This window comes from Lottia gigantea (assembly GCF_000327385.1).
Source record: "Lottia gigantea unplaced genomic scaffold LOTGIsca_2, whole genome shotgun sequence".
Classification (NCBI taxonomy): Eukaryota; Metazoa; Mollusca; class Gastropoda; family Lottiidae; genus Lottia; species Lottia gigantea.
Window position 1 is genome coordinate 1,698,067 of NW_008708400.1, and position 25,661 is coordinate 1,723,727.

At 31.2% G+C, this 25,661-nt stretch overlaps 3 protein-coding genes across 3 annotated transcripts in view; 2 read left to right on the forward strand and 1 right to left on the reverse strand.

The window, feature by feature from the left end:
- Positions 1 to 1,245: 1,245 nt before the first annotated feature.
- LOTGIDRAFT_152699 (hypothetical protein) lies at positions 1,246 to 2,873 on the forward strand (the record flags this gene model as incomplete). Its single annotated transcript, XM_009053219.1, has 4 exons — positions 1,246 to 1,333; positions 1,711 to 1,863; positions 2,224 to 2,397; positions 2,527 to 2,873. 4 exons carry the CDS (start codon positions 1,246 to 1,248, stop codon positions 2,871 to 2,873), a joined length of 762 nt encoding a protein of 253 aa, XP_009051467.1.
- A 2,283-nt stretch (positions 2,874 to 5,156) lies between these two features.
- On the forward strand, positions 5,157 to 15,233 carry LOTGIDRAFT_103703 (hypothetical protein; the record flags this gene model as incomplete). The annotated part of the gene is made up of 25 exons (XM_009053220.1): positions 5,157 to 5,264; positions 5,631 to 5,722; positions 6,116 to 6,287; positions 6,597 to 6,719; positions 7,118 to 7,179; positions 7,327 to 7,445; positions 7,795 to 7,946; positions 8,150 to 8,283; positions 8,494 to 8,587; positions 9,051 to 9,149; positions 9,463 to 9,599; positions 9,937 to 10,052; positions 10,371 to 10,618; positions 10,905 to 11,021; positions 11,343 to 11,444; positions 11,586 to 11,660; positions 11,844 to 11,963; positions 12,435 to 12,568; positions 12,740 to 12,788; positions 13,011 to 13,107; positions 13,365 to 13,472; positions 13,710 to 13,882; positions 14,208 to 14,327; positions 14,707 to 14,805; positions 15,003 to 15,233. The coding sequence occupies 25 exons, from the start codon at positions 5,157 to 5,159 to the stop codon at positions 15,231 to 15,233; spliced, it is 3,081 nt and encodes a 1,026-aa protein (XP_009051468.1).
- Positions 15,234 to 18,528: 3,295 nt separating this feature from the next.
- The window catches only part of LOTGIDRAFT_104331 (hypothetical protein), a gene marked incomplete at both ends in the record, with an annotated part of 36,814 nt that continues 29,681 nt past the window's right edge, over positions 18,529 to 25,661 (reverse strand). Inside the window, 9 exons of the mRNA XM_009053221.1 lie at positions 18,529 to 18,861; positions 19,014 to 19,060; positions 19,317 to 19,453; positions 19,627 to 19,727; positions 20,131 to 20,330; positions 23,097 to 23,360; positions 24,384 to 24,515; positions 24,836 to 24,955; positions 25,387 to 25,531. Coding sequence (XP_009051469.1) covers positions 18,529 to 18,861; positions 19,014 to 19,060; positions 19,317 to 19,453; positions 19,627 to 19,727; positions 20,131 to 20,330; positions 23,097 to 23,360; positions 24,384 to 24,515; positions 24,836 to 24,955; positions 25,387 to 25,531 — 1,479 coding nt within the window. The remainder of the gene's footprint in view (positions 18,862 to 19,013; positions 19,061 to 19,316; positions 19,454 to 19,626; positions 19,728 to 20,130; positions 20,331 to 23,096; positions 23,361 to 24,383; positions 24,516 to 24,835; positions 24,956 to 25,386; positions 25,532 to 25,661) is intronic.

Consider the following 25,661-nt stretch of genomic DNA (forward strand, 5'->3'; position numbering starts at 1 on the left):
TTTAGACTTAATAGATATAAGCTATCAGATTTTATATACGCCCACATGAAATGGGGGACGTATATTGTCGTCACCCATATTATTCCGTCTCATTCGTATCTACGGCGGCCAATCTGGCTACACCTGGTCAGACAATGGCCGCCGTACATATGAATGCTTCCGCCCTAGGCCCGTGACTATGTGCACCCCCCCCCCCCCCCCCATCTCCTCTGGAAATATATTCGCCCCCTCAATTGAAGCTGAAATCAGTCTCTATCAGCTATTGCCTAGCGACCGCCCCTTTGGGCTGGTTACAGGCCTGCTCCGTCCGTCCACAATTACAAGGTACAATTCTTGATGGATTTTGACGAAACTTGGTATGAGTGTTTGAAGAAATTTGGTGAAATTCTTTATCATCAATGATATTATGGATGAACCCCTTTGAAAATCAAAAAATGCTTTATAGGAGTTATTGACCGTGTTCTTGAAAATGCTTTCAATTTTTAGCTCATAAACACTAAAAGGCACGATTCTTGCGGGCTTTGACAAAACTTGGTAATGTTTTAGTATCGCCCCAAAAACTATATGACTGATGTTTAATATTTCATACTGGTGATTGTAACTGTACTGCCAAATATTTTTATTCAAATCAAATCTTCCAGTGGGCGTATATTACCTTGCCTGGCAAGCTATCTTGTACTATAATAAATTATATTTTGTAATTAACTAGGCGTTGTTTACTTGAAAATGTCAAAATGAGATGACATCTGTTGAGAAATGTGCCGTAAGATGACCTTTCCATTTCGTTAACCGAATTTCATATAAAATAAAAAAATACTTTTCCTTGTTGGCAATTTATTTTATTTTTAAAGGGATTGTTAAGAGGTTTTCTTAAAAAAAATTATGTACATGTATATCTGGGACACTGATAGCATCAATTTGCACCATTCCAATTTTTAATCAGACGTCTTTGGTTTCTGCAATTCCTCAAAAATGAAGTGTTTGATGGCGTCACTGTAGAATTGCAGAAAATTGAAAATAATAAATGGAGTTTTACGTCCTAACAGAATTGCAGGAACCACAGACGTCTGATTGATTGTTGGAATGGTGCTAATTGATACTATCTACTGTTCAAGATACACTGGATACACATAAAAATTTTTAGAAATCCTCTTTAACAATCCCTTTAAGTATTTGTATTTGAATTTTGAATTAAATTAACTGGTCAAATTAAACCCGATTCATTCACCAGTAGACAAGTTAACTATGGCACCACGACATATTTTACTGATAGTTCTAGCTTTACTAGCTATCACTGAAACATCAACTAGCAGTTCCAGTTCCAATTCCAAAAGTAAGAATTAATACTTATACTTAGTTCGTCTATTATGGAAAGATTCTTTTACTATCGATATAGTGAAAAGACGAATCGTGTCCTCATCGTTTCCAAACCTCATCTATTCGCGATTTCTATTTTCTTCAGAGAATACCCTATCGACTATTTCATCTTTTACATCGACATTTTTAATATGGTATATATTTCATGTGATAGGTGACGAATATATGCCTGTACGATAAACATTTCATTCAATGTGTGTTTTTTTTGTATTTTCATTACCTTGTCGGAAAGACCCATGTTGATGCCATGAGTGTCTAGAATACAACTTATTGATACAGATTTCATAACCTTAACAACCTTTGTTATTATGAAAGTAATTTATCTTAATTCAGACAAGCGTCGATGTCACAATTTACCTACTCTCAATAATGGACAAGTAACCAGAACTAAGAGGAATAAAGTAAAGTATGAATGCAACACTGGGTTCAGATTAGCAGTAATGGCTGACTGTCATAGGTCTTGGACTCCACGCGTCTCGTGTGAAGGTAATAATTTTAAAAATCATATTTACTGAGCAAAGCATTAACCTGCTTATATTTGCATAAATTTTGGTCTATTCTTTGAGATGGTCTCTATAAATTTAATTGAGTTTGTCAGCCCTTTCTATAACAGTAATGTTTATTTTGTATTATATTTAAAATATACCAATGTGCCAAAATCACGGAAGCTAGACTAGACTGTCCCCAAGGTCATAATTAAATCTATTAGATGAAATTCTCGGATTCAAGCCAGAGGTTTTATATTAAGCTCCGTGCACGAAATAGGCTGTGCATTTTTGGCCTGAAAAAGAATTATTGGGCACACTTTTATCTATTTTTACCATCCATTTCCGTTTTATTTGACAGAAATATTATGTGAAGGTGATCCAGTTATAGCCAATGGTACACTAGACGATGTCATCGAATCCAGACGAATTGGTGCAGAATACAGTTTTACATGCAATTCAGGATTCAAAGGAATGGGAAATGTAGTATGTAGTGGATGCGGGGAATGGGATGTTGGCGAGGTTGAATGTAAAGGTATGTGCTATGTGACGTTACTGGGAAATTTGCCGGGACAGACACACACAGAGTATTTTAAGTATTATTAATCCTTTTTTTTAAATTAGCATTAATCCTGAATTCCCTTCTTCTTTATTGTATTTTCAGAATGCGTTGCCCGGACTGACTCTATTTTACAAATTGCTGCCTTTCGTGCATCTGCATCAAACGATTCAGAATGTACGCAAAAATGTAACGAAATACCAGTTTGTAACCTTTCTTTTTTTGTTGAATCAACTTGTTACGTTTATCAATCTCCAATCTTCGCTGCCTCCAGTCAACCAAGCCTCGAAGGTTGTATTGATGTCTGTAACGCCAATGATGAATGTCAAGTTTTACAGTACTTACCAGTTACCACTACAGGAATTTGTATCCTGTTAAATGAAGCTCTTAGTACACAACTAATAATTCCCAATGTAAATAGTACAATACTGGAAAAAAACTGTCAATTGTAAAAATTGCCCTTATTGAATAAAACAATGTCTATGATGTTTTCCATTGTATAATGTCCCCTCCCTTAGTTCTCAACATCCAGGATCCTGACTTTATAATATATCTGGAGCTATAGAATGTTCTAGAATACTTCATAGTGCGTGTGGTATTATGGTTTTGTTAGATATATGAAAATAAAAGGGATTTTATCCAAATATGTTTTTCTCAACTTTTTTTTATATGTATCAGAAACTTAGATAGCATCGATTTGCATCCTTCCAATGTTTAGTCAAACGTCTGTGGTTCCTGCCAATCCACTATTGCATAGCCAATCTGGTACAAGTAGGGAACGGTAACACACACAGTTTCCTACGGTCTGAGAAAAATGGCATTGTGACAAGTACAATCTGGTAGAAGTAGGGAACGGTAACACACATAGTTTCCTACGGTCTGAGAAAAATGGCATTGTGACAAGTACAATCTGGTAGAGAGAGGGAACGGTAACACACAGTTTCCTACGGTCTGAGAAAAATGGCATTGTGACAAGTACAATCTGGTAGAAGTAGGGAACGGTAACACACACAGTTTCCTACGGTCTGAGAAAAATGGCATTGTGACAAGTACAATCTGGTAGAAGTAGGGAACGGTAACACACATAGTTTCCTACGGTCTGAGAAAAATGGCATTGTGACAAGTACAATCTGGTAGAGAGAGGGAACGGTAACACACAGTTTCCTACGGTCTGAGAAAAATGGCATTGTGACAAGTACAATCTGGTAGAGGTAGGGAACGGTAACACACAGTTTCCTACGGTCTGAGAAAAATGGCATTGTGACAAGTACAATCTGGTAGAGGTAGGGAACGGTAACACACAGTTTCCTACGGTCTGAGAAAAATTGGCATTGTGACAAGTACAATCTGGTAGAGGTAGGGAACGGTAACACACACAGTTTCCTACGGTCTGAGAAAAATGGCATTGTGACAAGTACAATCTGGTAGAAGTAGAGAACGGTAACACACATAGTTTCCTACGGTCTGAGAAAAATGGCATCGTGACAAGTACAATCTGGTAGAAACACTTTCCTGTAGTCAGATAAATTGGCATTAATAAGAAATCTGGTTTTGTATATTGGGAATTTCAAATACGAAATTGAACTTTCCTGTAGATATTTTTCTACAGGAATTGTAAATATTAATTGAATTATATGTATGAAAGTATGGATTGAAAAGAAAACTTATATTATTTCTGTACTAGATCTGCACCCGTGTCAATTTGCCAGCAAAGAAACAGGGACAAAGATTATATATGTTTTAATCAAAGGACAAAAATTAAAAATATCCTGTTTTTTTTATTTCGAATCATCCCATCATCAATGTCATTCCATAAATTTAGTACAACCACTGTCGACTATATTGGCCGGTCAAGGATATTTGTAGATAGTCTACATCTCACGTCAACACGTCGAAAAAGATGCGTCGTTTATAGCTGAACGAACCGGAAGCACGTGTTGAATTATTTGTAAACAAATTAAATTTATGATTAACACGTTAGTCCAGGATGATTTCTCCTTGTTAATGCGTTTCCTTATTACACTTATTTTAATATTTATCTTACTTAATGTTGGATCAAGGACAGACAATTGGATGTTTATTATTTGCATGTATTTATTTTGTGAGGGGGAGGGGGCGATAATTGTTCTCAAGTAAATTCTGTACGATTATTTTGTACATAGCTTTACATAGGAAAGATAGTTGCATTGATCCATTCACTCTCAGTGTCTCGGATATCAAATGTTGATAAAATTGTCAGATCTGCATCATGATAAACTTACAGATATCAGGCTCTGTGTCTGTGGTCATGCATGGTTTCGAAATTTTAGTTGGCAGAGTATTTGTATCAATGGCAGAATGTTCTAAAAGTAATGTCTTTGAATGGCATTTAGCAATTATGAGTACAATATATAGACACAGCTCTATGGAACAACAATCACTGGTTAAAGTTTTATGCAACACGTTGTCCTGTGCCTGCGTCGAAACGTTGAATAAAACTTTATCCAATGATTGTTGTTCCATAAAGCTATGTCTATATATCGTACTCACAATTGCTAAATGCCATTCAAAGACTTTACTTTGTCTTTGTCTATGTATCGTTCTAAAGTAAATTATCAGAGTCCCAAATAGGTACGGGTAGTTTGTGGATTATTTTAGAAACAATTATTTAAGAAACAACACAAGGTTCAGGGTAAAAAAAAGGATTAATAATAAACAAAATGTTCTCAATTTTACACTTACAGTGATTTTATAAAATGCCACGTAAAAAGATAGATAATAGAATCAGGGTATTGATAGAAAATGGAATGGTTAACAAACATAGAAGTATGATAGTTGTTGTAGGTGATCATGGAAAAGATCAGGTAAAAGTTTGATCCCCAATTTCAAAATAAGAACATTGTATCAAATTATCAGTATGACAAAATTTGTAAATATGCTGTATGCCGTATTGTGTCAAAAAACCGATTTGAAACACTTATCAGAAGGAAAATCAATTAAAAGATTATTTTAACTGAAAAAAGCAATCATGGAAAAAAATGGTTTTTTTTTCTCTCTCTTTGAAACAGATTTGTACATTTTCGAATTTTATAATCATTTAGAATATTACAGACCCTTGAATGCCATTTTGAATATTACATATATCAGATCTATCTGGGATGGCTAATTAAAATTATTTTTGAAATATTTATTTGTTATTGGATGAAATTATTAAACTGTATGTTTTTTAGGTTGTCATTTTACATCATATGCTATCTAAAGCAGCAGTCAAAGCCAGGCCCTCAGTTTTATGGTGTTATAAAAAAGAGTTGGGGTTTAGTAGGTAAGTATAGTTTTTGAGTTTGACAATGACAGTAAATTGGTAACGTTGAGAAAAGCATACCCCTTGACTCTAGTATTAAGGTATGGTACTATGTTTGGCCCAGGGACATTGTAGAATATGTTGTAATGCCTTTATGAACTCATTAATGGTCCAGGAACGAAGAGTTATAAGAAATGAGTCCAACTAGACTTTACCACATATTCTATGAGGTCACTGTACCCCACACAGTACCATGATTCAGTCAATGGATATGCTTACCCTTTCTGCGTACAAGTCTGTAATGATATTATTGATGCAAATGTGTAGGAGATTTGATACTACAAGTGAAAATAATGACTGTATATTGTGGCAAAGTTGGATAAAAATACTTTTTTTTTCTTAATTGTTTTTTAGTAATAGAAAGAAAAGAATGAAACAGCTTCAAAAGAAAATAAAGAGTGGTAAATTGGATGTACAAGAAGATGATCCTTTTGAGCTATTTGTAGCTGCTACACAGATACGATATTGTTATTATACAGAAACACATAAAATATTGGGTAATACTTATGGCATGTGTGTTTTACAGGTAATTTACATTAAAGAATCTGTAACAAATTGTCCATCTTCAATGGATGCAGTTATTCAATATTCCAACCCACAAATCTAAGAAATGAGTCTATGAAAACTTGCAACAAAATTACCACACCTATAAATAAAGGTTGTTTTGAGTTTTTTTATAGGTGTAGATAATTAATGGTACAATTTTGTGATTAATAGATAACACACATGATATTTTTTTTTTGTAAATAAAGGTAAATGTGTAACAAATGCTCACTCCTTTCAGTATTTTTGTGAATATTCTTTTCATTGCAAATATGTACATTTTTGTTTACAGGATTTTGAAGCACTAACACCTAATTTATTAGCTAGAACTATAGAGACAGTTGAAGGTGGTGGGTTAATAGTTCTACTGTTACGTACAATGACATCATTAAAACAACTCTATACAATGTCTATGGTAAGGATACTGATAAGCCTTATATTATAAATCTGGGAAGTCGGGTGGTATACAAAAATACTGTGCATTATATGTTCCCATGATTATTTGTATTGTTTGAGATGTGCCTCTTTTAGAGGTACCAAAATATCCCAATATTGTAATATGTTAGTATCTGAATTATAGCTTTTCTTGAACCAGTATTAACATAGATTTAGAAATGAAATTTGACATCCTACTATTTTAATGTACGGTGAGGACAACGGTATATGAAACGTTATTTTTTCTATTGTCAAGGGAACTTGAAGTACATAGTCTGTAACATAGGCGCATTTGTAATGTCAAAAACAACTATCTTATAATGTCTGATATACAGTTCATTTTGAAACTGATCTGTTGAATGAAAATTATTTTTCTAGGATGTACATTCAAGATACAGAACTGAATCTCATAGTGATGTTGTTGGTAGATTTAATGAAAGGTATGTATTATTTTAGTCAAATCTGACTTTTTTTCTACTATATGTCACTCATGATATTTCATTCATTGGGAAGAGAACACATATTTTCGAATATTAAACTGAATATTAACATTAATGATAACAATTGTGTTTTTGCTTCAATTTTAGATTTTTGCTGTCATTGGCATCGTGTCAATCTTGTATGGTTATGGATGATCAGTTTAATATATTACCATTATCTACTTTAACATTGAATATAGAGGCTATTCCACCCAAATCAGCTGTAAGTTTCTACCAATATTTCTTCTCTTTGACCGTAGTATTGTCATCAGTAAAGCTAACATTTTCACCAATTTAAAAAGAGTATGCATAATCTTCAAAATAAATAGGTTAAACCTCTTTCTTCTTTATCCTTTGATATTTGATAAAGTTTTTTTTTATTAAAATCATAATAACATAATTGGATATATTTACAACCATTAAAAGTGTGTTTCAAACTATGTGTTCAAAGCAAACAAGAGATTTCTGGATTTCTTTTAGAACTTCTTTTGGACATGCATCTAATTTGATAATCAATGGTTTATTCAAGATAAAATACAATTGGTCAGTTTATTTACATTGTTAAAACATTTTTAGTTGCCCACGTTCATGTTGATAACAATTCCACCTTGTATTTACAGGATGATCCATTAAGTCCTCAAGAAATAGAACTAAAAGAATTACAGGAATCATTACAAGATACACAACCTGTCGGTGCTTTAGCTAATTGTTGTAAAACATTAGATCAGGTAAAACATGTTTCAGATACAAAATCATTATCAAAATAGCTGGTTTGAATTTGTTCAATACTCAGAATACAAGCAAAGCTGTGAGCTAGTTTATGTTTGAAACATCAACAGTTGGAAATCAGAAAGTTGTGACCAAATTGATTTCTTGAAAAACATTTACATCTTGGCATTTTGAAAATCAAATTGAATTGAATTTTATATAGGCTAAAGCGGTATTAAAGTTTGTAGAAGCTATATCTGAGAAGACATTGAGATCAACTGTAGTTATGACTGCTGCTAGAGGAAGAGGGAAATCTGCTGCTTTAGGTATAGCTATAGCTACTGCTGTAGGATTTGGGTAAGCTTTTTGTTCTGTAATCTGAAAGGAACAGCTTGATTCAGTAGGTTATGTTGTCAAATTTTTGAATGCTTTTGATCAAAATCTCAAAAAATGAGGCTTCTTCGTCATCTGAAAACTAAAATATCTTGACATTATATTTTATAACACCTTTTATTTAAAAGGTTTACACCAAAACTGCAATAGTTGTATAGTAATATTTCATTGTAGGTATTCCAATATATTTGTAACGGCACCAAGTCCTGAGAATTTAAAGACATTATTTGAGTTTATATTTAAAGGTTTTGATGCTCTAGAATATCAGGTTAGTAATTGTTACCTATGATATTTAAAATCTTGTGACAATGAATTGTGGATCAGATGGATTCATTAATTTGGAGTAATTAAAATGTAGGTGCCCTCACACTATAGTGATTACCAGTTAAGTATTGTTGCATATAATAATAGCAGTCATAAGTTTCGAAAGCAACTCTCATGCAACTGAGTTGAGTGTTACATTGAGAGAAACTCATGGCTACTTTCATTATTTGCAACCATACGCAACTAGTAATCACTATGGTGTGAGGGCACCTTTAGGTAAATTTGGGTTAGAAATTGGACAAGACTTGTGACTGAAATGATACATATTAAATAGAGTTCTATTAAAGAAGCACAAGATATATGGATATACTATTTCTGATATTTATTAACTCAACGTTTCACATGCTCATACAGGCAGCGTTATCAAGAGAAGTGAGTTCTATTATTTAGTAAATGTCTATTTGTAGGAACATATGGACTATGAAATAGTACAATCAACTAATCCTGATTATAACCAAGCTGTAGTTAGAGTCAATATATTTCGTGAACATAGACAGACAATACAGGTACATAATTATAATCATTTTATAATTGGGTGAAGTTAGTTTTGATACTGCTACTACTAAATAGTAGGTCTTTATCAAGTACATTTGGATTTCTCAGTCAGTTTATTTTCAACCTCAATTAACTTAAATTTCTAAGATAAACTTCAAGACCTATATCATTACAGTTGGGAAAAAAAGCTACAATTCAGTTATTTTCCCATAACTGCTTTGATACAGCTCTACAGTTAAGATGGACCCAAAAAGTAGGATGTAAAACTCCATTCCATTTGTTTTCATAATTTCTGTTTGATCTTTCACCCAACCTTTATTTCAGTATATTCATCCATCTGATGCTCATAAACTAGGTCAAGCTGAATTAGTATGTATAGATGAAGCAGCTGCTATACCTTTACCATTAGTGAAAAATCTACTAGGACCTTACTTAGTTTTTATGTCTTCTACTGTCAATGGGTAGGTTATCTGTTATATACAATTGGCTACCAGTGTCACATGCAAACAGAATAAGAATGTTGGTAAGGTCTATTTGCTGGTAAAGCTCAAAATAATAATTTGACTGTAATATTCTTCTTATTGTTCATTACTTAGATAAGCAGTTTTACATATTCATAGGGAAATTGGGCAATATTTTTGTTTCATGAGCATATTGAAGCACTAGCATGGACCATATTGAAGATGAAAATGAAAATATGTGGTACAAAGATTCATTAAGTATGATTTTCTTGACATCTTCAATATGGTCAATTGCAAGCAAACTGATATCCAAAAATAATTAATATATATATTTAAGGTATGAAGGTACTGGTAGATCATTATCATTAAAACTAGTACAACAATTACGACAACAATCAGCTACGTATGGTGGTAGTAATAAAGAAATACAGAAAGCAGCCAATATGGCGAGTGGTAATAAATTAGATAATGGACCCTCTACATCAGGTATGTCTATGTTTTCAATAACTTATATAGTAGGGTGACTTTGTGAACAAGTGCAAACATCTTCAAGATAAAAGACCTTATGTTATTTGGATGTGAGTTCTTAATTTTGCATGTGGCATAGTCTTGACACATTAAGATTTCTGTACAAGGAGGCTAATGTTGCTGTTGAAGCACACTTTTCTGTATTACACACGGAATACTGTTGCCCATTTACATTATCTCAATTAGGTGCAGAAAAGTGGGATGTTAAACTACTTTGTTTCATTATGTGTGATTTTTTTCCAGGGCGTATACTTCATGAGATAGTTCTCACAGAATCTATAAGATATGCTAATAATGATCCTGTAGAAGACTGGTTATATAAATTATTATGTTTAGATGCTACAAGTGTACCTAGAATTATTACTGGCTGTCCATTACCAGAACAATGTGATCTATATTATGTTAACAGAGATACATTATTTGCTTATCACAAAGCTTCGGAATCTTTCTTACAACGTTTAATGTCATTGTATGTCTCCTCACATTATAAGGTAATGTCTAATGATACTTAATATTAGTTATGTGGACTCTCTGCAGAGTGGAAGCAAATGTTTCAGAGCATGTCCTACCCAGTCAAATCATTATTAAAGTTAACATCTTGTTATTTTATAAGATCTTGCATATCCAGATTTCAAAACTCTGAAATATCAGTGCCAAGAACCAGCTGGTAGAAAGGTTCATTTGTGAACCTAAGTTGTTATCCTTGTAATATACAGTTGTTACTTTTCTTGATTATAGAAATGTTGTAATATTATAGTGTGATATATTTGTTTTCAGAACACACCTAATGATCTACAGTTATTATCAGATGCTCCAGCTCATCATATATTTGTATTATTAGGACCAGTTAGTCCTACACAGAATTCATTACCAGATATACTCTGTGTTTTACAGGTATTATCTTATATCTGTTATATATTATGAGGAGAAAACTGATTCCTGGTATATTGTATCATGTACCTAGAAACTCTTGAATACATTTTGGCAAATAAAATGAATATGCGAATCTTATTCTCTTATAAACCTTGCTTATCATGCATTGGCCAAGAGAAAAATAGATGTATGATAAAGATTGCAGAAGTTTGATTGGTTTTTATTCCCATTGGTTGTCATTATTTGATATACCTAATCTGCGAGTAATTCTACTCAGAATTTAAATACTCAAGTTAGTTGAATTTGAAGTTAAATTAAAGTATATTTTGTATTGATAACTAGGTATGTTTAGAAGGTAATATATCTAAGAAAACAGTTATAAATAGTTTATCTCGAGGTAGATCAGCATCTGGTGATTTGATACCCTGGACAGTTTCACAACAGGTAAATATATTTTTTGATTCTGTTATATTGTCATGTTATATTCTCAACAGGCACGAAATAACTTTTGTCAAAAACTTGAAATAATTAGTGTGCTAAACCATCCTAAATGTAAATATTTTTATGTTATGTTCTACTATTCAGTTCCAAGACCATGATTTTCCATTGTTATCTGGTGCCAGAATTGTCAGAATAGCTACACATCCTGATTATCAATCGGTAAGTTTGTTAACTAAGCCTTTTAAAAATATTCATAAATCCACAGCCAGTGGTTCAGTAAACTAGCCTTTCGTTGTCTGAATCCAAAGTCTATCCAGATATGACCCCTTTCAGATATACGAAATATTTGAATTTACTTTTGTGCTATTTATTATTTTCTACATGGTATATGTATTTATATAGTTTGGTTATGGAAGTCGTGCTATTAAAGTTCTTCAAGAATATTATGAAGGTAAAATACCCAGTTTAAAAGAGGATAATGATGATAATGAAACACAGAAGTTACCTACTGTGGACAATGAGGTAATTTATTAGATATAGTTCTTTAAATGTTAACATTACTTGCTGATAAAGTTGAAATTTGGGCAGTTACAAATGATAATATACTTTTTATATGTCACCGATTCTGTATGTACATAGTAGATGAATATTTTGTTGAATTGTAGGAGAACTGGATGTCAAATTTATTCTGAAAATCGCTACTGATATCTGAAATTGAATTTTTATCAGCTGGCATAGTAAATATTGAGACTATCATATTCCTGCAAAGTTTTCTTAACTCATAATTTGTAAAGAATAGTTGTTATGTTAGTGACTGTAGTCAGTTCCAATTTCAAATGCACAATGTTTCAGTGTTAATTAAGCAGTGAAATGGCAACTGTTTGCTGATCAACACATTTTTAACATGCAATAATTCAGTGATATTGAGAGCCAATCCCTTCCTCCAAACTATCAAAGTCATCATTATAAAAAATGTATTTTAACTATGTTTAGGAATTTGATATATTACAAGAAAGTCTAGCACCAAGAAAAAATTTACCACCATTATTATTAAAGTTAAATGAAAGACAAGCTGAGAAATTAGATTATCTTGGTGTGTCTTATGGTTTAACTTCCAATTTACTCAAGTAAGTTTAAATATTTCAGATGATACTGTAGAACTTTCAGTATTATGAGAATTAGGAACTTTTTCAAAGTTTTGTTATGACGGCAATTTTTGTTTTGTTCAAGAGGACCTTTATATAATATCTAATACTGGTCATTATAAAATCAATGTTTTAATGTCTATTATATTTTAGATTTTGGAAGAAATGTGGTTTTGCTCCTGTATATTTAAGACAAACACCAGTAAGTATATGTTATTAATTATTTTATCAAGATATTAACCTCAACGAAAGAGTCCAGTCATACACACCGATTTTGAGAAATACTGTTTGATTTTAGAGTAGAAAAACACATTTAGAGCCATTGTAGAAATATTGTCAAAGTATAATATGAGTCTGCCTATTTTATACTATGTATTCTCATGACTGAATTGTCATCATAATATCATACATTTTCTAATTACAGAATGAACTAACTGGTGAACATTCTTGTATTATGTTAAAAAACTTGTCATCAGATCTTACTTCTACTGATAATGATTGGTTACATGATTATTGGAAAGGTAATATTTGTCTTCTAATAATAGATATACCATTAGTCAACTCATTGTTTGGAATTGATACATGGACTTCCAATTTCCATTTTGTGTCAATGTTATCTTTACTTTGTCCCATATAGACAATAAACATATATATATAGATTGGATCAGATGCCCAATTTTAATAAGACTGTCTTTACTAGGTCTTGAAATCACCTTCTTAATCATTGTGCCAAGTTACCATAACTGCTGGGAGTCCATCATGCACTTATTTATTTCAGATTTCAGAAAAAGAATGGTATCACTCCTGTCCTACCAGTTTCGAAATTTTAAACCAGCAATGGCATTAAATATATTATCACAGAAACAGTACAAACATAAAGATCAAAGTAAGAATAAAATACCCTTATGCTAATAATATAACTCTGTGACTGGTTGGTTGTAGTGTCTTAACAGAAATGTCTTGAGTCGCTAACATGCCAGGAGAAATTTCTTATACTAGAGCTTGTGCTTTGAGGTATAATCCCAAAATATTTCTGAAACAGTTAGTAGTTGTTCAAATAACATTAAGAAATAATCCAGTGTACTTGAAACTTGACAAATAAAATTTTGTGTATTTATTTTAGTAAATTTGACCAGAAAAGAATTGGAATCCAATATGACAAGTTATGATTTAAAACGTCTAGAACTATACTCACAGAATATGGTAGATTATCATTTAATAATAGATTTATTACCATGTGTTAGTAGATTATATTTCTTAGGATTAATACCAGTTTCATTATCAGCAGTACAACAGGTAAGAGTTGTTTTTTAGGTCTGTGCTCAGTCAGTTCTTCTAAATTTTGAACATATTTCTTTTTTTAGCTATAGAATTGACCTAAATGAATACCTACACCATAATTGTGCTTAATCTGAAGTAAAATTTGACTATTTTGGTTAGTCAAGATCTTTCTTTTAGTGGCATTTTGTAATGGACTATAATATTGACAAGACATTATGGTGATGCCATTAATTTGATAAAGACGTCACATATTAAACAAAGCAGTTATTTTTATCTGTAAAGAGTGTTGTGTTTAGTCAAGATATGATTATTAATAGCATAATTTTGATGTGTTTGTCAGGCACTGTTATTGGGATTAGGTTTACAACATAAAACAATAGAAGATTTAGAGAAGGAAATAGAATTACCAGTCAGTCAGCTATTAGCATTGTTTATTAGAATTATGAAGAAAATTGTTCAGGTATATTTATGTTTGAGTTAAAATCCTAAAATGGTGCCCTTTGTGAAAGCATCAATTTAGATTGCTTTTTATATTACTTCAGTTTTCAGTACTGGCAAGTAAGAAAGAAATTTTTAATTTGGTCTGACAAATTGACAAACCACGAATGGCTGAGAGTGGAGACTAACTTATAACTTTTACTCTCAAATCCTTAAGGAAATGAAGAACATTCTATAGTGTGTGGTAGGTGTGTTTTATGTGAAGTCTAATAAAAACAATTGTGTAGACAAAACTTTGAAGCCCCATCATAAAAACCAACTATGGTGTGACACTGTGTGCATGAAAGAAGTGTTCAGGTTAAATGGATGTTTATTACCATGAACTATTAAATCTATTTCAGTATTTCAATGAGATATTAGAACAAGATATTGCTAAAGACATGATAACAGAATCAGATGTTAAAATGAATCCAGTAAAACAATCCTTAGCTGAAGATTTGGTAAGTAAATTTGTTTTGAAATTGTCTTCTGTTGACTCTTTATTAGAGGTGAAAAAAGTCTGTACTTGACCTCCAACAAAGAAGAGTGAACTCTCTTGTCTTGGAAACTAATTTAGCCATTCAGATTCAGGAGTAAAGTCTATTGAGGAAAAGTAGGTTTTCACCTGTACTGATGTGTTTTATTCTATTTTTTGTAGAATGAAGGAGCTGATATTGTGATGGAGAAAGAAAAACAGAATATTGAGTCATTAATTAAAAATGGTCTGGAGGATTATGCTATTAAAGGATCAGAAAAGGAATGGCAAGAAGCTTTAGAAGATGGTGGTGAGAAAAGTAGATTAAGTATCAAAAGGTTAGCATTATCATTTTTTGCTTATTTTCTTATAAATGACTGCAAAGAAAAAATTGATTCTTTGACACCATGCTGAATTGGAATATGGTGATTTATACACATTGGAAATACAGAATTGTCAAATGTGCTCTATTCTTGTAGATCATTTTCAGACTGAGTGTAAAATATTGTTACATTACACGACATACATAGTGTTTCGCATTAGGAAACACAATTTCCAACATACTCTTTCAAATTACAAAACTTCCCATTCGCGATAACAGCATATGTTTTTCGAGAGCAAATTTTGATCACTAAATATTTGTTTTACAGTGCCTTGAAGAGGAAACATAAATTTAAAGACTCAATAAAACCAGTCAATAATCCACAGAAGAAGAAAAAGTTGAAAAATAAACATAAAAAGAAATAAATGTTGTCAAAAAATATCTATGTTTAAGATTAAAATGGTATAAAATAATTTTAATATTATTTAGTTTTAACAGATGTTATTTGATTGCCATATCCAAAAGGCTTGTTGTACCTTGATTCATTCCTCAAGCGCCATCCCAGTGGACAATTAGCAAACTGTTACATAGAATTTTGCTCTTTTCATATCAATGGGTAGCTGAAGACAAAGCTTTTCCAACCATCCTATTGTTTTCATAGTGCACATCTATTTGAAACAAACCCTTCATCTACAGTGTGATTACTTGAAATGGAAACCGGCCTTAAAAAAAGTCAATTACCCTTAAATTACCTTAATTTAAGACATACTCATAGATAAGAATGAAATAACAAAGCTAACTGTGTCGAATATGGTGTTTAATTGTGACACAAGATAAAATGGTCCAATACAACTCCAAATACAACATCACATTATGCAGCACTAAAAATAAACATTTCACTGTATTATACTTCATAGGGTTGACTTGTTGAAGGTCTGTTTAAACTTGAAATATACTGCAGTAATAACTTGGCAATGTTTTTTATAAAATAGCCTACCTTGATAATGAGTTATTTATCCAAATTATTAACATTAAAACATTATAAAACCTATACAGTCCTATAGTGTACACAGGCCTATTAAATAACTGGAACTTATTCTTTTACAAATAGAATACAATAGAATTTAGAGAAAAATCTACAAAGGTAAGAAATTGTCTTTGAAAGAAGTTACTGTAGTGATTGTTTGTGTGAACATCTCAACTTACACATAATTGCGTTCATGACCTTTACTTAAGGTGACCTGACACCATAGCAATTACCAGTTGCATATGGTTGCTAATAATGAGTTTCGAATGTATCTCACTGCTCAGTTGTTTAAAAGTTGTGTAGGAATTTTATGATTGCTATTCTTATTTGCAACTGGTGATTACTATGGTGTGAGGGCCGTTTTAGATATTGTGTAAAACATCTAACAAAATATGCATTTTATATGCCTTATGTGAATATAACTTAATTAGGTGCTAATTTCAGAAATCATGAGACTAGAACAAAAATATGGAAAACAGAAAATTTCAGTACCTAATAATCATTTATCAAAATCTATGATTAAATATTTTTCAAAATAAAAAATGTTCATGATATTTAGAAAGTTGATGTCTAGATTTTGAAGTCACTTGAAATAAAAATCTACACCTAATATTCTAAAAATATTTTCCAAAATTTTGTTATATAATAAAAATCTACTTTGAAAAATTTTAAAAATGAATTTCATTAAATGGAGATTTAAAGAAAATTTTCAATAATATAATAAATAGGTCTACTATAAATCTACTATAAATCTACTGTAACTGTGATACCAGTACCACCAATCTTATAAACATAAATGTTGATGATTTTAGATAGAGCCCAGCTCTGTATTAATCTATGACTTAAAAAAACAAAAAAAAAAATCTTTTAAATTTCATAAATTGTTTTTTTTGCTGAATTATATTTTAAGTTAATTTTTTAAACAAACTCATTATTTGTGTCTTATTTGTATTTCTGTATTTTACAAGTTAGCTTAATAATAAAAATTTATTTAAATAATCTATTTTGTTGCTTAATCCCTAATTATTTAGTTATATTACAAAATGTTTTAACACATTAGATAATTATCATTCCTGTTCACATCTTATCCATAGATAGAGATTGCTAAACTTGATGTATGGACATCTGTTATACACTTAAAGGGATTGTAAAAAGGTTTTCTAATTTTTTTCATGTATTTCTGGGACACTAATAGAATCAATTTGCACCATTCCAATTTACAATCAGCTGATGACATCACTTATCACAAAATATGCTTTATCACAAAAGGCCCTTCCTGATTAGTGACATCATCAAACAGTTAGTTTAAGTGGAATCGCAGGAACCAGACACATCTAATTTCATCCATTGGTGGAAGTTTCAATACCATTGTTTCAAATTTCCTTTAAAGACTACATAAAGTAAAGTAAAGCCTACTTTTTGATTTGTACAATAGGCATTATCACATGACAATAAAGAATTGGCTAAAAAATAGAGTGAAAATTTATAACATGAAGATATTAAATATAACAAGACTTGGACTTAGTATAAAGCTAACAACAATCAAATTAACAACATTATTTCATTTATAATATAATTTCTTTCTTTCTGCTATAAGGTAAATCCTTTATACATTATATATTTATACAGTAGAAGAAGCTGATAAAACTGAAGAAATGAATTTTTTTTTTTTTTCATTGCATTGCCCATTTTCATCGGCCTGTTTTAATTTGAAAGACAAGAGAGTGAATTCAAATTTCATAAATCTATAGCTTAAACTTAGTTATGATGACAGTGTTAACAGTGTCAGTTGAAAATCACCTTCAAATTTCTCTTCTTCAGTTTTGAAACCCATCTACAGTAGAAATATATAATACATCATGACGATCATTATAATGAATGATTTTATATTTTGATAATGACATGATTGAAGTTTCTATAAATATTATAATTAATTAATTAATTCTGTACATCGTTAATGAAGGTTTAATTAGATAAGAACTGATATGTGATGAAACTAAATGAAACTTGTGGATATTTCTTATGAGAAAACAGAGTTGAAACATATTTGATAATTGAAAATATATAACAAAATAGCTTTTATACTTCTGGTTGAGAATTGCATGCTTTTCAAGTCCAAAACAAATGAGCAATCATTCAACGCCTATACTGTTAATGTTTTCAGTCATCAAACATATTACAAGTCTATTAAATGAATTCTTGTGAAAATAATTTTGGCAACCAAGATTTTGTATCAGATCTTAACAATATCAACAGAGAACACAACAAATTACTCACAAAAAATGTAATGAAACCAGCAACATAACAATGTTTAACATAGATAAAGTTCTTTTTTAAAAAATATCTCTCATTCCTTCATTTTATTCATTCTGCTCCACTAACTTTCTCTTTTCTTTCTGCTTAAAGCTCCCAGCACGATTTTTAGGTGGCAAGTTGTTAGCCGAAGAATGACGCATGCGATTTCCATTGAGATTTTTGTCTAAGTTGTGATTGTCTTTATCTGTTGGGGAATGCATGCTACTCACACTAAGACTCGACATGGAACTAGATAGGTTTAGATTGGATGAGATTCCAAGATTACTAGGATATGGATTGTGAATGTCAAGGTCATCACCAGGGAGACAGGATTCTACCATCATGGCCTTCTCCAAACAGTTGACAAATAACTGTGGTGTATCACTTCCACCAGCATTCTGTAAATAAATATTAACTTTATATTTTCAATGTGTTCATATTAAAACTAAATCAACAAATAAGAAAAATATTTTGTCCAGAAATAACAAATTATTTTATGGAAAGATAACCAATTTTAGGCTATCTGCAAAAAATAAAAATTGTTCCAGACCTTTGTGAATGTTCCAGCAAATCTCCATAACCCACCAAAACCAATACCTAAAGTGAAAGTAGAGGATATTAATTTCTTAAAATATTTCAGTCTGGTGCTGCTTTGTCTTAGAAACAATTCGATTAAGAAATAAAAATTTACATGAAAACAATTTGGCAAGTATGCAATAATTGAAATACATTTATGCTATCATACAGTCTACAAGAATGCAATAATGCATTACATGTAAAACTAACAATACATATTTAGATATTCAAGGTCTAATTGCTTCAGAAAAGCTAAAAGTAAAAGACAAGAACTCACTTTGTAAATAAGTAAGGGACTCTCTAGAATCTTCACAAGCTATCATATTTTGTATAATACTCTGTACAGCATTTAATATAGCTTGATCATGACTTAATGATAATACACTGTTTATTTTAGCATCTAATAAACTATGTCTGTAATACAAATCATGAACATAAATAATCTTTCTTCAATAACTGCTTGTAGGAAAGTAGGATATAGGTAATAGGTCTTGCTTTGTTTACAGAATTAAGTTTTTATGAACATTCTTTTTTTCTCTTTAAATTCATTGCATTCACTTATCAATTTAATAGTTAGATATACTTACATGACAGGAAAAACTTTAGGGAATACAACAGAAGCTTCAGCTAAATATTCATATAATATTCTAGTTTCATTTTCATCAGTCGTATTTCTTACTAATGTAGCCTAAAACACAAAATTGATCATCATAACATTCTGTTCAAATACCAGTAATTAATAAATAATATTTAACTAACTTTGACTCTTATCTCAATAACATAATAAATATATGAAATTTTATATTTCTCTTCTCCTGTTAAAGGTGCTGAAAGTACATGGTCTCTGAGAAGCATTTTGCCACAACAGGTCAGACTACTCTCTTGCAATGTTCAATGATCTCTAATTCATAGGACATATGTGCACTTGCCATACAAAGGATGGAATGCTTCTTCCAAGTCTTACAGGGTTAAAAATCCATGCTGTCTATAATACACCTAAATTAAAGTTATTAAACCTCAGATTAATTGTTAAGTAACTTTGACTCTATCCTAAATATCATGTACAAAAAAATTAAAGCCAGGTAACTTACCAAAACAGTTAAAACTAAAGCTTGTGTAGGATAATCATTTAAAATATCAGGATCTAATAAAACATTGTTTTCATTGGATACAGAACTACGTCCACTTCTTGGTTGAGGAATAACTTTGACTGAATCGATCTTCTTACTGCCTGGTGTAGGAACCGAACTACTCCGATGTTTAAATGGCGGTCGGGAATTTGGTTCCGAGTCTAGACTTCTCCACACTTTAGGACTACTTGCCTTTGAAAATATAAACTCATCATAAAGATTACATTTTTCAACAGGGAATTTTGAATAATTGTCATATTAACCATTAACATTGGTCCTTAAGTCAGATATATTACTAGTATCACATATAGCTGAATTCATTATGATGCCCTTAAAATCTCTTATCTCTTGAAGTATAAAATTTCAAGAATCATTCGTTGATAGCAAAGTTACATGTACCTGTATCTTTACAATGGAAAATTTATGAGATAAGTTGTGTATCAGAATATATGCATTCATTTTCATACTATTGAATGTAATTACCCCTTCAAAAATCAGACATTCTGACTAATATATCATAATAAACACGTAAGAATAGTAATGGATGGGAAATAACCAGGAAAAAGATATGTCAACAGATTGGGATGTAGGCCGAAACATCAGCCTCTATTCCAGGCCTGATAACTGTTTTGAAAGTTGAAGGCTGGTGTAGAGACAGAAAAACTAGGCCTTGTTTTATGGGAATTTTTCTGCATCTCCTAAGGTGTGAAGCTTTTACACCTTTTAATTTAATTCGGATCTGCTAGACCTAGATAAGATGGATATTTTTGTAGTTCAGTAATACCATCATAATCCCCCTACGGTCTACACCAATTATGTCACATCTAGGGTTCCATCAAAGTTTTTATAACAAAACTGATCTCCGTCGACTATTCAAAACTGCATGAATACGCAGCCAAAAGTTCAAATGTCACAGAGTCAGGGATATGAAAGTAACTATGACACCCAACACTAATTTACAGCCATTGTAAAAATTCCCATAAATAAAGAGGCCCAGTTATTTTGACTCTACTCCAGCTGTTAATTGTCAAATTATAATAGTGGCTGGAAAAGAGGTCGATTTTATGGACAAGTTGGGATGTAAATAATCCTCCAGGGAGGCAGCAAAAGATGAACATTAAAAGCAAGTTATATCAGCTGTTAATATCACAAGTAATTCAGCTGTTAATGTGGAAAAGACATAATGCAACAAGCCCATCAATATATAACAATATAGAATTAGGTTGATATATTAAAAGCATTAATAAAAAAGCAAGTGCTACAAACAGCCTAACAAAGACAATGACAAACAGGACTAGTTGGTATATTAGTTGGTTTGAGGCTTTTATTGTATTTAATCTGAAAATTAAAGATGTGCAATATATGACTGAGATTCTTTCAGCTAAGGTTCTACCTATATAATTAAAATAAAAATAGATGCAATCTCGTCAATTTGTAAAAAATAATTTTCTCTATCTAATATCATATATTTATATGTTCAATCGTGTATCATATTAGGAACTGTTCCGAACATTCTTTCGAGGAGTGGTTTTCAAATAAAATTTTCTGTTTCTAGAACAAGGGGAAAAGATAGCTTGCCAGGCAAGGTAACATACGCCCACTGGCAGCTGTCAGAAATGATTAAACAGTCTTTAGTGACTACAGGGTTGCACAATACAGCTAATACAGTGAAACGTCAAGTCAGACACGATATTTCGGTGAAAATTATCCGATCATCATGAAAATCGATAGATCATCATGAAAATCAATAGGGATCATCTTCATAACGACATTGACATACAAAATAAAAATCAAAAGAATCTGTAAACAATTGTAGCCTGTAGAGTGAGCATGAGTTGCACAATATAGCTAATAGAATAAAACGTCAAGACAGACACGATATTTTGGTGAAAAATTATCCGATCATCACGAAAATCAATAGGGATCATCTTCATAACATTGACATACAAAATAAAAATCAAAAGAATCCATAAAGAACTGAAGCCTGTAGAGTGAGCACAAGCCAAATGTGAACGGACGGACGGACGGACCGACGGGGTGATTACAATATACGCCCATCTTACGTGTGGGCGTATAAAAACCAATAAAAAAAACCAATAAAAATCATTTCGATAAATACAAACATTTCTTCACTGAGGAATTTTTGATACTAAATGTGAGTTTTTTTCATTTCTTTAAGGGTAAACAACAATTAACAGTGACATACCAAATGACATGTTGAAATGTCTGCATTAGTGTGGTGTAAACATGTGCTTTAACAAGTGCTGAATTTGCAATCAAGAATTATTAGCGTGAATATCGTTAATATTGTCTAATATAAAATAACTGTAAGACTGGTTCTTTATCAAGCATTTTAAAAATCTAAAACCAAACTTTGCTTGGTGGACAGATTGGGCAATATTTAAGAGGTATAAGGGGGGAAAGGATTAAGTGCAGGGAAGTGATAAAAGTGTAAGAAACACAGAGATAAGTTTAGAACATATTTCTAGTGCAGCTAGACAAAATTATTACACTAAGCCTTTGAATATAAAATATTATTATAGAATATATAAGTTGACTACTCTATAGGTTAAAATGTTAAATATTTAGATTATATAGCCCAAACCAACATAATACATTATAGATAAGATCTAATGTTAGATATGCAAGATTAAAATCAGTATTTCTGATCTAACAAAAAAACATTAAAAGATTAAATTTCTCATGTGTTTCTTGGACACTGAAAGCATCAATTAGCACCATTCCAATTTTACAAAAGAGAACCTCTTTACATTCCTTTTAAAATACCAAATTTCATTAGAAATGTATCCTGGATCTATAGGTAAAAAGGCATATTTTTGAAAATACACAACTATACTTTGTTGTGAAATACTGAACACTAGCATCTCCATCTAGATCTTATCTATATCTTACTAGTCCTACCTGACACTGATTCACTTGGCTTTTCTGTAATTTGGCTGCATTCATTGCACTTTGGTCTAAAAGATCACAACTTTTCTGTCGTCGTGGTGTGCCCGAGGGTGGTGGTAAGGTGGCAGTTGGTGGTGGGGTAACAGGAGAACTACCTTGATTCATGTTATTTACCTCTGCATTAAGACTGTCACTAGATGTGGATTCTGAGATCATGTAATTTGGTGTTCGATGTTTGAGGTGACATCGACTTCTAACTTCTTCCGAAACCGAAACTAGACCTGAAATACAGTGAAAATATTCATTATCACTCCCTTTTTATAAATAATAATAAATCTAGCCAACATATCCAACTGTAACATTATTGCACGATTTTTCTATTACTGATATTCTTCTTAATATAAAATGGTATGTTTAACAATAATATTTGTATCAAATTAATATATGTTTAACAGTAATAGTTTAAAGTGATATGTTTGATATTGATATTTAAATCAAGATTAAAGTGATACGTTTGACATTGATTATCCAAGGTGGTGGTATGTTTGACAATAATATTTCAACCAAGTTAAAAAGTATATTGTACTGTATGAAATATAACAACAAATTTATCTCTATTGGTAAATTACAAACCTGATATAAGGTACTATATGAATTGCAACGACAAATTAATCTCTATTGGTAAATTACAAACCTGATATAAGGTACTATATGAATTGCAACAACAAATTTATCTCTATTGGTAAATTACAAACCTGATATAAGGTACTATATGAATTGCAACAACAAATTTATCTCTATTGGTAAATTACAAACCTGATATAAGGTACTATATGAATTGCAACAACAAATTTATCTCTATTGGTAAATTACAAACCTGACATAAGGTACTATATGAATTGCAACAACAAATTAATCTCTATTGGTAAATTACAAACCTGATATAAGGTACTATATGAATTGCAACAACAAATTTATCTCTATTGGTAAATTACAAACCTGATATAAGGTACTATATGAATTGCAACAACAAATTTATCTCTATTGGTAAATTACAAACCTGATATAAGGTACTATATGAATTGCAACAACAAATTTATCTCTATTGGTAAATTACAAACCTGATATAAGGTACTATATGAATTGCAACAACAAATTAATCTCTATTGGTAAATTACAAACCTGATATAAGGTACTATATGAATTGCAACAACAAATTTATCTCTATTGGTAAATTACAAACCTGATATAAGGTACTATATGAATTGCAACAACAAATTTATCTCTATTGGTAAATTACAAACCTGCTAGATAAGGTACTGTATGAATTGTAACAACAAATTTATCTCTATTGGTATGTTTGACAGTAATATTTAAAAGCTGATGAAGAACACGTATTGTACGAGACACAGTTGTACCTGATGGATGACGAAACCCTAAAAAACAACCATTTTAAAGCCTTAATCAAAACATCTTAAATCAAACTATACATATAAACATGGTCCTTGAACTTATGTTTCATGAAGTGAATTTACATGAGTTGTAGTTTGATGTACCTAGTAGGGCATGCTCACTATTCTATAGCACACCAATCTATTATTTGAGTTAACTAACATAGTCCTCTTAAATAATATAGACAAACAGAGCCTCATGTGCCCTTCAAAGTTTGCAAACATGTATGTCTTATAATGCTATTATAATTTTTAAGTTTTATAACTTAAAAGACAAAATATGTTGATATATTCATTTTCAATACCTTTGAGTAGATGTCCAACCAAAGCAAAATTAAAGTAATTAGTAAAACTAAGTCCCATGTCATGATCTAACTGTTTAAAATGCCACTCTAATGGATCTCTTACACTCATAACACACTCTTCTAAACTCTGGAAAAATAACATTAAAAAATGCAAATTATAAATCGAGAAGATGAATAAATTTGAATAACAATCTTTAGCAAAGTAAATCCAAAAATAAAAAGAAGTAGGAAAAATCAAAAGAAAAAAAATATGATTCACACAAACTGAACTTCTGATCATAGTTTCTAGAACATTCATAGTTATGTTAAGATATTTCTGTTAGTAGTAAATAAAAACTATACAGAATAAACTTTCATGTTGATTACCACTTAAACTACCTTTGAATAAAATGAACTCTTCATGTATAATTATTGAATAAGACTGGGATGAGAGATCTGGCTTTCTGCACAAAAATACCAAGCTTGCTAAAACAAAATCAAAAGCAACTTCTTTGTATTTGATCATAACAAACCATAAATCTCAAGGGTTGATTGTTTCTATTTAGTGGTACCTACCTCATGTTCAAATAAACCTATATTATCCAATGTATGAAGATTTTGTTCTAATAATGATAAACCTGCTGCGTATAATGATACCTCATCTAACTGTAAAACTGATATAGCTACCCAGAATAAAAACTTGTGAATTGGTGATTCCTGAAAAAACATCATACTCTTCATTTGTAAATTATCTTATAAACTGGACAGCATTAAAAATGATATATTGTAGGTAGGAAGGTTAGCAGGTTAAAGAAAATACTGAAGTATGTAGAATTGTAACCGCAAT